A 12,712-nucleotide genomic window follows, 5' to 3' on the forward strand; every position below is an offset into this window, starting at 1 on the left:
AAGCACTCAGCATGCCAAAGAGCCATACTTTGGGTTATCATTTTCTGAGCCCCAACCGACTAACAAAAACCTCCTTCCTTGAGTTAACAGGTAGGGTTAAGGTTGCCAGCTACAGCAAGTTACTGGATGCTCAGTTATAATAAATATTCCTTATGGTAAATTATTCATAGTTTACCTGAAGTTCAAGTTTAACTGTTCTGTAATTTATCTGGCAACACTAGCTAGGTAAAGCAAGGGATTCGAAGATCTGCCTCCAAAGGTTCTGTCCTCCATGGAACACCTGAAGGGAGCTTCTGGGTCTTTCCATCCTTGGAAGGGCAAGGTGGAAACTCTCCAGGCAGTGCTGCAAGTAGCCAGGTGTTGACTTGGGCAAGAAGAAAGGGGGGAGCACAGGCCTCTGCTAGAGCCTTGGTTCCCACCTGGAGATCAGCAGACCTCGAAAAGAGCTGCAACGTCTGAAGCTTGGCTTCTGAAAAGGCTTCACGTCCGGGTCTCTTGCTAGAGGGCAGAAAGGCCGTCTGCCCGATTCCAAGATGGCGCCGATAGCGGCTGCCAGACGACAAGATGGCGGCGCGCGCGCTCCCGACTCTCCTCCCCCACCCGCCTTCGTGCCGGGAGCGCGACTCGCGTCGCCGTGCGCCGGTTGCTTTCCACCTGGGGTGGTGGTCCCGGCCGCCGGCCGCCGGCCGCCCGGCGCCATGCGGTTCTTGTGCTGGTGGCAGGTACTGCTGTGGGTTCTGGGGCTTCCCGCCCGCGGCCTGGAGGGTGAGTGCGGGCCGGGCTGGGCCGGGGCCGGGGTCGGCGGCGTGGGAGCTGGCGGGGCGGGGAGGGGATCCGCCGGGCAGGCGACGCTCTGCACCGCGGGAAGGCCGGCGACACGCGCCTTGCCTCTTCTGCGTCTCCGGCGCCCAGCGGTCGGCGCAGGGGCGGCGGGGGCGGGGTGGGGTGTGAATGTGGGGGGGAGGGGGCGGAGTGGGGGAGGGGGCGCCGTTCGCGACCCCGCCGCGCTCGGGCCCGGGTCCGCCAGTCTTCTTGTGCTGAGCACTTTATTACTAATCGTCATCGTATTGTGGCCTTGTTAGAAGCCAGGAACTGTGACCAGTGCTTGACATCTTTATCTCATTTGCCCCCTGCCCACCAACCCTGTGAGACAGGTGCCATTGCCATCTCCATTTCACAGATGAAGATACCGAGGCTCAGAGAGGACAAGCAGTCTGCCCAAGGGTGCTCTTGTAGTAAATGGCAGAGCCTGGCTCTCTGGCTCCAAGGCCCCCGCTGGAGGTCACCCCACTGGTCCTCTGAAGGAGGAGAGTCTTGCTCAGGTACAGGGCAGACCAGAGAACACCAGGAGACTCCTGAGACCACGCTTGCAGGAACCCCTGTAAGAGAGGAAGGGAGCCGCAGTGGGGAGCAGAGGCCTCACCCCACTGCTCCTTCATTCTGCTCCTCACAGCCCTGTTAAGGTCCAGACCCTGTGGCTCTAGTCATTGAGACCTTAACAGAAATAGACAGGTCTTTCCTTTCCCTGGGATGTCTGGAAAGAATCAGTCTGTTGTTGAGTGTGGAGAAGGCTGAGGAATAGCAACACAATTACCATTAATGAAAGCACTCACTGTGAGCACCATCTTATTTATTTATTTTTGCGGTAGTGGGGTTTGAATAAAGGGCTTCACACTTGCTAGGCAGGCCCTGTGCCACTTGAGCCACACCACTCTGCCAGCCCCATTTTTGTGTGTGTGTTGGATATTTTTGAGATAAGGTTTCACTGTTCCCCTGGGCTGGCCTGGAACCTATATCCTCCTGATCTCTGCCTGTTGAGTAGCTAGGATTACAGGTGTGAGTGACTGGCAGCTGGGCGATTTTTTTTTTTTTTTTCCCTAAGGGACTGGAGTTTGGACTCAGCTTCATGCCTGCAAAGCAGGAGCTCTATCATTTGAGTCACACCTCTAGTTATTTTGGTTTGGCTATTTTGGAGATGGGGGTCTTGTGAACTATTTGCCTGGGCTCGTCTCTAACCAAGATCCTCAGGAGCTCAGCCTCCCAAGTAGCTAGGATTACAGGTGTGAGCCCGTGGCGCCCGGCTTCTTCTTGTTTAATTTTTAATTGCTATGCAGTAGATGTTGTTATTGTGTCTGTTTTATGAATGAGAACTAAGGTTATATAGCCAGAGGATGAGAAGCTGGGGTACTCACAACAAAACATTTGCATTCTCACTACTCATTTTTTTTTTTTTCCTTCTGCACTGGAGTTTGAACTCAGGGCCTACACCTTAAGCCACTCCCCCAGCCCTTTTTTTGTGATGGGTTTTTCAGGATAGGGTCTCAAGAACTGTTTGCCCAGGCTGGCTTCAAATTGTGATCCTCCTGATCTCTGTCTCCTGAGTAGCTAGGATTACAGGTGTGAGCCACTGCGCCCGACTCTCACTACTCTTAACCACCAGCCTCAGACGTGAGGAAGGCAAGTGTGGAACAGCACCTGGCTCTCCTGCCTTCTGCTCCTTTGGGTTGGAATGAAGGGAGAGCGAGGTCAGGGTACTGATGCTGTCAGCTTCCTCCCTCCTCAGGGGTTATCACTGGGCCGTGTCCCAAGACCACTTGTAGAAAGCTGCCCTGTGCTCAGCATTCCGACTCAAGCTTCTGTGACTGCTTCTGTCTCTGAGCAGAGCCCTAAAGTCTGTGAGTGGTAACTGGCTGTCCCTCTGCTGTTCTGGCCTGGGAGTTTCTTACCATTTCTCTATTAAGTGTGTTGTTTCCTAGCAGAACCCTGGCTGACTCAGGGGACTGACTTATTGTTGCAGTCAGTGTGAGCCCCCTTACAGTCAGGGTAGCACCACCCATGGGGTGGGACATTGGTCATCATGGCTAGGCAGTGAATAAGGGGAGGACAGAACCTTCACCAGCTGGTTGCTTTCCAGAGTGGCTGAAAATCCAAGGCCTTTTTTCTGCAGTGTGTGCTCCTGGCAGACTAGTAACTGCAGGTGGCAGTGCTGCCCAGGTGCCTGGAAAGGGCAGTGACTGGCCTCAAGGCCCCACACCAGTCTTCACTGGGCAGTCAGCTAGCAGGTTCTTACAGAGCATATGGGAGACACTGTTGGGCATCGGGGGTGTAGTGACGAGCCAGACAAGACAACAGGCCTGACTCCTCTCTGGTGGGGGACGGCAGGCATTCAGAGATTTCAAATAACTCAGTAAATCTCAAGAGTGAGAAGTATTTCAGGTGGGGCCCCAGGGCATTGTTGGGTGCATCTGGAGACTGCCTACCCTGCTCTGAGGCCTGGGGACAGCCATTGAAAGGGGATTTGCCCCTTAACTTTCTTGCTGTGAGGAGCGGGGTCTGGAGGAGGATAGGGTGCTGAACAGAGTGACCAGTTAGGTGGCTGCAGCAGGTACATAGGTGGCTGTCCTGGGCTGAGCAGTGTTAGTGGAGATGGGAGAAATGGATGAATTCTGAACGTGTTTAGCAGAGGAATTAACAGAACTCAGTTATGATGTCACTTCATTTCCCTGAATTATAAATGCCCACTGTCACCACTGCAGCCATTTTGTACTACTTAGCATATGGTAGGGACCATATGTAAGTTTCTTTACTTTTTTTTTTGATAGTACTGGGGTTTGAACTCAGGGCCTCATGCTTGCTAGATAGGCGCTGTACCACTTAAGCCACTCTGCCTCACTTAATCTTCATGGAAGCCCTGTGGTTTTTCTGCATTTCAGTGGTTTTTCTCCATTTGTTAGATAAGCACAGTGAGTATAGCCTTTGGACAGTATGGGTTGCTGCCCCTCCAACCCCTGGCTATTTTATTCCTTCCCCATTTGGCTTCATTGCCACAGAGGACTGCAGAAACCTGCAGCTGGGAGAGAGCCTTTTGAGAGAATCTGAGTGGGGAGAAGGCGCTGACCTTGGCTCATGTTCTTGGCAGAGTAGGCACAGTGCCCCATTCTTACTTCCCAGGCAACTTCCTTGCAGCCAGTGACTGGGTAATTTTCAATTTATGCATGGCTCACACTGTAATCAGCTTGTTAGCTTAAGAAGCAATCTCACTGGTTGGCTCACGTCTGTACTCCTAGCTATTGAGGAGGCAGAGATCAGGAGGATGGAGTTTCGAGGCCAGCCTAGGCAAATCGTTCACGAGACCCTATCTTGAAAAAGTCTATCACAAAAAAAAGGCTGGTGGAGTGGCTTAAGGTGTAGGCCCTAAGTACAAAGCCCGGTGTAAAAAAAAAAAAACAAAAGCAATCTCTTAGCCGAGTGTGCACGTGGCTCACTAGGTAATCCTAGCTATTTGGGAGGCAGAGATAGACAAGACCTTATCTCAACAATATCCAACACAAAAAGGGCTGGTGGAGTGGCTCAAATGGTGGAGCGCCTGGCTAGCAAATGTGAGATCCTGAGTTCAAACCCCAGTACCACCAAAAAAATAACAAAAAGCAGTCTCTTGGACTGGGGCATGGCTCAGGTGATAGATAGCATACTTTTCTAGGAAGCACAAGGCCCTGAGTTCAAAGTTCAATCCCCAGTACTGCCAAAAAAGAAAAAAGAGAAACAAAGAAGCAACCTCTTAGAAAGCACATTACCATGGGAGGAGAATGTTCAGTGGTTCTCACATAGTGTGCCATTTTTATTTCAGTGTGAAATAATTTCTTTTCTTCATAACACCTAAATGAAAATATTGGTACCTGAAGGGATAAGAGTGATTTTGTTCCTAGTGGGGCACCAGTGGCTCATACCTGTAATCCTAGCTACTTGGGAAGCTGAGGTCTGGAGGATCAGGGTTTGAGGCCAGGCTGGGCAAATAGTTTACAAGACCCCCATCTCAACCAATAGCTGGGTGCAATGGTGCTTACTTGTCATTCTAAGTTACGAGGAGGCTGAGATCAGGAGGAACTCAGTTCTAGGCCAGCCTGGGCAAAGAAGTTCCTAAGACCTCATTTTAACCAAAAAAAAAAGCCAGGTGTGGTTGTACACATCTGTCATCCCACCTGTGGGAGGAAGTATAAGATAGGAGGTTCTTGGTCCAGGCTTGCCTGGGCAAAATGGGAGACCCTATTTCCAAAATAACCAGAGCAAAAAGAGCTGGAGGAGTGGCTCAAGTGGTAGAGTGCCTGCTTAGCAAGTATGAGTTCAAACTCCAGTGCCACCAAAATAATTAAAAAAAAAAAAGTGATTGTTCCTAATCTGTACTGTGTACTTAAGTATCTTGAGGGAGGGCATTCCTGAATTTAAATACCAGTTCTGTGTCTCACTGAGACTACCTTTGCCTGTTCTGCAGGGAGCGTCTGAGGGTGATCAAAGAGAACCAGATTCTAAATTGTGCCCTGATTTTTTTCTCTTGACATTCTTCCAGTGCTTTTGTAAAGTTTTCTTTTTTGGTGGGGTACTGGGGATTGAACCTAGGGCTTCTACATGCTAGCAAGTGTATTACCACTGAGCCACACCTAAGCCCTACTATTCCTCATTTACTTGTGGGACCTAGAATGTTGGTTAGGCTACTAACCTAACCCTGGAACTGGGGTCTTTAGGTGTAGGGTTGGTCCCCAAGCCTGGAGCCTTTCTTTCTTCTCTGGACTCAGCCTTGCTGGCTTCTTTTCCTGCTCTGTCTTACAGATGTCACAATCAACATGTTTGTCTTTTCAATTTGATTATCCCTTTGATGTGATCGTCACCCCCAGGCTATCACAGAAAGACCACCAGTGTAATCCTGCCCACCTCAGAGTGCCTAAGCTGCTTGTTCAGGCACCCGTCCTCTTTTGTGTGCTGTAGTCATGGAAGAGCCTGACTCACCTTGCTCCACAAGCCTTCAACTGCTCTATCTAACCTACATTGTCACCTGTGCCTCCTTACCTGGCTTTCCAGCCACTTTCACACATCCCCAAATTGTCCCCATCTCTCAGAAGCCAAAATAGAAACCTCCCTTAGCCTTTTGTGTGCCTGTAGCAACCACCCTGTCTACCTTGTCTCCTTTGTAGCAGGACTTCTGGGAAGAAAGGTATGTGTTTATCTATGTTCCCATTCCTGTTCCTCTCTTATTTCTTTATGTGGATCTCCTCTTCTTCTTAAAGAGCTCCCTTAAGGTTTTAGTTGTGTGGGTCTAGTGTGATAGATTTTTTCAGCTTTTGTATGTTCCATCTTTGTTTTCATTTTCAGTCAGAGCATGACAGTCAATACAGAGTGTTTGTCCACCCATCAGTCCATCTTTGTTTTTGAAGGATAATTTTTTGCTGGGTATAGAATTCTAGCTTTATAGTTAAAATTTTTTTTGTTTTGTTCAAGACTTTAAACATGCTGGTCTTGCTTGCATTGTTTCCAACAAGGAATCTACTGTTGCCTTTGTCTTTGTTCCTCTCTACATAATGTCTTTTATCTCTGCCTGCTTTTAAGATTTTCTTTTTGTCACTGTTTTTGAGCACTTTGATTATGATATGTCTTGGTGTAGTCAATTCAGCTTGGAGTTTGTTGAGTTTCCTGGATCTATGGATTTATAGTTCTTACCAAGTTTGGAAAGCTTTTGGCTTTAAACATTTTTCACTCACACTCTGGTGACAATGCTGTTAGCATGCAGAGCTTGTCACAGAGCTGCTTCCCTAGCCACATGGTGAACTTTCCAGTGGGCAGCTAGCCTCATTTGTTCCCCTGGTCAGTGCCTGACTGAGATGGGCAGCTGGTGTTGGTTGATGAGTGTTGGGGGCAGGACTCGTGCTGTGGAAGACTGGTGATTGAGACTGTCTGGAACTGTTCCTTATCTGAGCATTTTGCCCAAGACTCACATTGTGGCTCTAGAGTGGGAAGAGTCCCTTCTTCCTCCTCCTGGTGCTCATTTCTTAGTACTCCTCAGGGCAGCAGCCCAGGGGTAGCAGGTAAGGGACAGAGTCCAGCTGTTAAAGGCCACTGCAGGAAGGAGCTGCTCTGCTCCTCCAGCAGGTTCTCGGGCATAGTGACCTAGCGTTCCCCAAGGAATTATTGGGGGGGGGGGAGCTTGAGGCCCATTCTGGAGTGGATTTTTTTTTTTTTTTTTTTTTTTTTTTTTAGTGGTATTGGGGTTTGAACTCAGAGCCTACACCTTGAGCCACTCCACCAGCCCTTTTTTTGGTGAAGGGCTTTTTTTTTTTTTTTTTTTATTATGTGCATACAAGGCTTGGGTCATTTCTCCCCCCTGCCCCACCCCCTCCCTTACCACCCACTCTGTCCCCTCCCTCTCCCCCCCACCCCTCAATACCCAGCAGAAACTATTTTGCCCTTATTTCTAATTTTCTTGTAGAGAGAGTATAAGCAATAATAGGAAGGAACAAGGGTTTTTGCTGGTTGAGATAAGGATAGCTATACAGGGAGTTGACTCACATTAATTTCCTGTGCGTGTGTGTTACCTTCTAGGTTAATTCTTTTTGATCTAACCTTTTCTCTAGTACCTGTTCCCCTTTTCCTATTGGCCTCAGTTGCTTTTAAGGTATCTGCTTTAGTTTCTCTGCGTTAAGGGCAACAAATGCTAGCTAGTTTTTTAGGTGTCTAACTTATCCTCACCCCTCCCTTGTGTGCTAAAGCTTTTATCATGTGCTCAAAGTCCAATCCCCTTGTTGTGTTTGCCCTTGATCTAATGTCCACATATGAGGGAGAACATATGATTTTTGGTCTTTTGGGCCAGGCTAACCTCACTCAGAATGATGTTCTCCAATTCCATCCATTTAGGGGGAAGGGTTTTTTTCAAGATAGAGTCTTACAAACTAATAGCCTGGGCTGGCTTTGAACTACTATCCTCCTGATCTCTGCCTTCTGAGTAGCTAGGATTACAGGCCTGAGCCACCAGCACCTGGCTCTGGAGTGGCTTTGTTCCTTAGACCTGGCTTTGTGGTTTGTGGCTGTGTGCCATGGCACTACACTGAGCTCTGTGCCTCAGCTTGGTCATCTGTGAAGAGGGTGTGGTGACCTAGTCTCTCAGCTGTCATGATGTGTGTGAATGCTTTGCCTGGTAGAGGCTTGCAGAAAACCACTAGGATTTTCTTGGTATTCTCGTAGAGAGATGCTGTGTTAAAGAGCTGATTTGTATTTTCTAACCAGATGTCTGCTCTGGAATGGCTTTGGTTATTATCCACATGGCCAGCAGCACATTCTGGGTGAAGCTGAGTATTTGTCCATTTATTAGGCGTCCATTAGTCCAGTCCCCTTGTGACAGTCTTCTGAACCTGAGAATGGTGGGTGGCTCTCTGGTAGATTTGCTCCAAAGGGGCAAATCGCATTTTTGAGGAGAACCATAAGTTTTTGGGTTCATTTATTTTCACAACATGTATGACAACATGCCGGCTGTTTCAGTTGCAGAGGAAGGTGGCCATGTGTGGGAACAGCAGCCTGCTGGACCGCTGCAGTCGGCGGCTGTGGAGAGGGCTGCAGATTCTGACACCCATAGTGACCCCATGCTGGTGTTGTCTGTGATTCCTGGGGATGGGGAGGCCGAGGACAAGCAGAGTGCAGAGACAGGCACCTGTGGAGCAGGGGACCAGGAAGACTCCAGGTGCAGTGTCCGAGAGCGCCTTTTCTCCTTGGGCCCTGACCGAGAGGAGGACTACTACACTGAGCCCGAGGTGGCTGAGCCCGCTGCTGAGGACTCCAACAGCACTGAGAGCCTCAAGTCCCCCAAGGTGAACTGTGAGGAGAGGAATGTGACTGGGCTGGAAAATTTCACTCTGAAAATCTTAAACATATCCCAGGTGAGAAAATAGTGGTTGGTACTGTTCTCCCTTGTAGTGTATTCATGTTAGGATTTAATACTCTATTTTATACTCTTATCAAATGGAGGGTCACCATCTGTATCATATTCTAAGCTGAGGATAGCATTGAAAGTTGACTTGCTCTCTGTGGTGTTTATAGGAAAAGAGGAAATGTAACTACTGTCCATTATGCTTTTTAGAAGCCAGATATAGTAGCATATGCCTATAATCCCAGCACTCAGGAAGCAGAGGCAGGAGGATCTTGAGTTCCAGCTGGGCCTGGACTATATAGTGAGTTCCAGACCAGCCAGGGATATGCAGCCAGCAGGTGTCTTAAAAAAAAAAATTATGCTTTTTAAGTGGCCCAAAGCTAGTCATCCTTGGGATGATCTGACTACCAAGTCTCATAAAATTCCTAGTGGGCAGACAGATGCTTAGTGTCAGAATCATAATGTTTTTCTTCTAGGCCTGGGGTGTGGCTCAGTGGTAGAACACTTGCCTAGCATGCACAAGGCCCTGGGTTCAATCCCCAGCACTGAAATAAATAAAGAGAACTTTTCTTCTTTCAAGTGAAGGATTTACTAAAGAGGTAACATGAAAATGTCTGCGATATAGCCGGGCACAGTGGTATGCCTGTGCTCCCAACTGTTAGGTGAGGATTCTACCAATTGAGCTACATCCCCAGCTACTTGGGAGGTTGAGGCATGAGGATAATTTGAGCTTATAAATTCCAGACCAGTCTAGGTAAGATGGCGAATCCCTCATCTCAAGGAAAAAAAAAACCAAAAAACCCCCAAAACATAGAATGACTACAATTTTTATTTATTTAACATTATTTATACTAGTAAGTGCCTCTGGAAAATATGTTGTATTGATGAAAAGTTTCTCTTTCCTCTAAAGAAAGTGAATCTGGTGTTTGTTCTGGAGTGAGAACTGAGACCATTGTCTCAACCCAGCCATGCTTTTCCAGATATCTAGATAAATGATGATCCCACAGGAAATTCTGGAATAGTGACTGACAATTTCCACAGAATGGTTAAGAAGCCAGAAGAGCAGAATGAAGTCCTACTTATGCAAGGAAAGTAAATCCTGGGTTTGAGAACTGGAATTGCCCATTGTCAAGGAGAGCAGAGGCCATACAGTGCATGAAGGCTGGATCAGCCCAGCCTCACTCCCTCCTGGGTGTCTGTAGACACTGTGCCTTAGCCCTGGAGGGTTTTTACTGTGTCACACACATGACCAGGACAGTCTGAGTTACAGTTTAAATGTCTAGTGGCAAGGATGGTACACCCTAGAATTGACCATGTACGTTGATCCAGCTGCTTGGTGAGATACAGTTTGAGAATCATAGTACTCAATCATTTGAGATAGTTTGATGTGTTAGCTTTGTTACTGTAATAAAATATCTGATGTAATCAACTTAAAAGGAAGGCTTGTTTGGGCTTAGTGTTTTGGAAGTTTCAGTCCATGATCATCAGTTGGCCTATTGTATTTGGGTCTGTGGTAAGGCAGCACAGGATGGTGAGAGAATGTGGTGGAGGAAGCCCTCACCTCATGAGGACTGGAAAGCCAAAAGGAGCGAAGAGGTCAAGGTTCCCCAGTCCCCTTCAAAGGCATTCCCCAGTGATCTAAGGTCTCCCATTAGACCTCAACTCCTAAAGGCTCCCCCACTTCCTAGTAACACCAACAGTCTAAACCATAGCATTTGAGATGCACAGTTCAGAAGTGTGGGCGGTAGCCTGTGAGTAATTAGTGTTTGCATCGATGAATTATGCAGACTATTAAAATAGCTCTTCAGTAATACTAAGAAAGCTGGGAGATAAGTTTATGCCTTCGTTTGGGAGTACTTTTCTGCTGATTCATGGGTTCATATGGTTCAAAATCCACAGTCTCTGCTCTGCTGCAGCTCCTCTCCCTGGAGGCAGCAGGGCTTCCTGTTTCTTGGGTTTCCTTCCAGAAACAAGGATGTGTATATTTACTGCTGACTTCAACACTTGTTTCATTCACCACAGGACCTTATGGATTTTCTAAACCCAAATGGCAGTGACTGCACCCTGGTCCTGTTCTATACCCCATGGTGCCGGTTTTCGGCCAGTTTGGCGCCTCATTTTAATTCTCTGCCCCGGGCATTTCCAGCTCTTCACTTCTTGGCACTGGATGCCTCTCAGCACAGCAGGTATCTCCCCTGGTGGGGTTGCCACTCGTTCTTCTGGCTGATGATTGTAGTCTTGTATAGTTCAGTTAGAAGCAGGGGAGTGGGGCATGGGTGAGAGAATATTGCAGATCTTCAGACTTCTGAGGGGCTTGGGTGTTACTTTCCTGAAGCCCCTAATAAAATAGGCCTGTTCTCTTTGTGATAGATTTAAAAGTGGCTGGTGATGGCATCTGATGGCAGGGGAGGGGACTTTGGAGGATCCTGGCCAGACTGAATCAGCACAACTAGTGTCACAGCACTATCCTTTTGTGGCTTTAATATGCATCTTGGGTCCCCATCTCTGGCAGCTTCTTAGCACCCCTGTTCTGTACATATATGGGAATTTGTTTTTTTCTTCCTTGTTTTTTCTTTCCTTTCCTTTTCCTTTTTTAAACTTTCCTTATATTTATTCTTGCATTTGTGTGCCATAGTAGATATTCAATAAATTGAGTTAATTTAGTCCCTGACATTTACCCTTGTTTTATATTTTTTATATTGTTTACTGGGCTTTTGCCTTTTCTCTTTTTTTGGGGGGTGGGGCTCTCATGTTGTCCAGGCTGGCTTTGAAATTCCAGGCTCAAGTGATCTTCCTGTTTCAGCATCCTGAGTAGCTAGGACTACTCGGTTTGTGCCACCATGCCTAGCTTATCTTTCTAAAATGTCCAATAAAATAAGTTACAGAGAACTGCTAGGTGCTAGTGGCTCACACCTATAATCCTAGTTACTCAAGGAGGCAGAGATCAGAAGGATCACGGTTCAAAGCCAGCCCCGGGCAAATAGTTCCCCAGACCCTATCTTGAAAAAAACCCATCACAAAAAGGGCTGGTGGAGTGACTCAAGGTGGAGGCCCTGAGTTCAAGCCCCAGTACTGTAAAACAAAAGTAAAGTAAGTTACAGAAAACTTTCTTTAGATGTCCTGTATGCTATGATTGTACCTGGGTAATAAACTAGTGTTCCCACTTCTTCTAAATCAGATGCTCCTTAGCAGGTTACCAGAGATTGTGTGGGAGTGGGAGTCAGTGTAGAATGTTGGCGGTCAGATAGAATGTAAGACGGGCGAGTTGGTGGTAAGATTAAGTTGAATAACTTTATTTGCACTCCACTGATTTTTCTCCAAGTGGGAATGTAACTTCCAGTGCTTACTTGAAACTGCTTATGTTAAGAAGACAGAATTTGCCCCACAAATTAATAATTCTTACATGGGCTTCAGGAAAATATCTAAGTGGCTTGGACTAAGGGAACAGACTGAATGGAGAGGACAGTTCGGGTTAATGTCCAGCTCTGACCGTTCCTCCCTTCAACCCCCTCCAGCCTCACTCAGTTCTCTGGGTTACAGACCTGGCACTGCCCCCTCCACTCCCTCCCATGGGCTTTCTGCATCTGGTTTGCCTTTTCTTTCCTTTACCCCACCATTAAGTGCCTGGCATGGTGCTTTAATTTTGGAGACCAGGGCACTTGTCCTTGTGATAGAGGCTGGGATTTTGTCGGCCTCATATGTTAATATCTAAGTCATGGCATGTTTACAAAAGAAAAAAATCCCGATTATCTCCACGGGAGAAACTGAGGCTCAGGGAGGTTCAATAATCTGTTCAACGGTCACAACTGGCTCAGTGGCCAAACTAAGGCTAGAAGTGGGACTGGGGTATACTACATCACGGTGACACAATCTCATAGATCAGATTACTCCCAAGACCTCCTGCCCTATTGCAAGCTTCCTGGTGTGGGTTTAGTCAGGTGCTGCCTCACCACAAGTTACCAGGCCAACTGCTCACTGTAAGTTCATCTGTTTTGAGGATGGGCATTCCAAAGTTTGACATTTCTC

General features: G+C 47.5%; 1 protein-coding gene across 3 annotated transcripts in view; it reads left to right on the plus strand.

Annotated features, from left to right (window-relative positions):
* Positions 1-518: 518 nt before the first annotated feature.
* Positions 519-12,712, plus strand: part of LOC109692352 (pterin-4-alpha-carbinolamine dehydratase 2) — a 60,822-nt gene continuing 48,628 nt past the window's right edge. The window contains exons 1-3 of one of the 3 annotated variants that reach the window (XM_074058805.1): positions 519-765; positions 8,302-8,696; positions 10,709-10,872. In XM_074058805.1, the coding sequence (XP_073914906.1) occupies positions 534-765; positions 8,302-8,696; positions 10,709-10,872 (791 nt within the window). In that variant the 5' untranslated portion in view covers positions 519-533. The remainder of the gene's footprint in view (positions 766-8,301; positions 8,697-10,708; positions 10,873-12,712) is intronic. The other 2 variants (XM_074058806.1, XM_020172910.2) reach the window with 2 other exon arrangements.

The sequence above is a fragment of the Castor canadensis genome, chromosome 16 (genome assembly GCF_047511655.1).
Source record: "Castor canadensis chromosome 16, mCasCan1.hap1v2, whole genome shotgun sequence".
NCBI classification, from domain to species: Eukaryota; Metazoa; Chordata; class Mammalia; order Rodentia; family Castoridae; genus Castor; species Castor canadensis.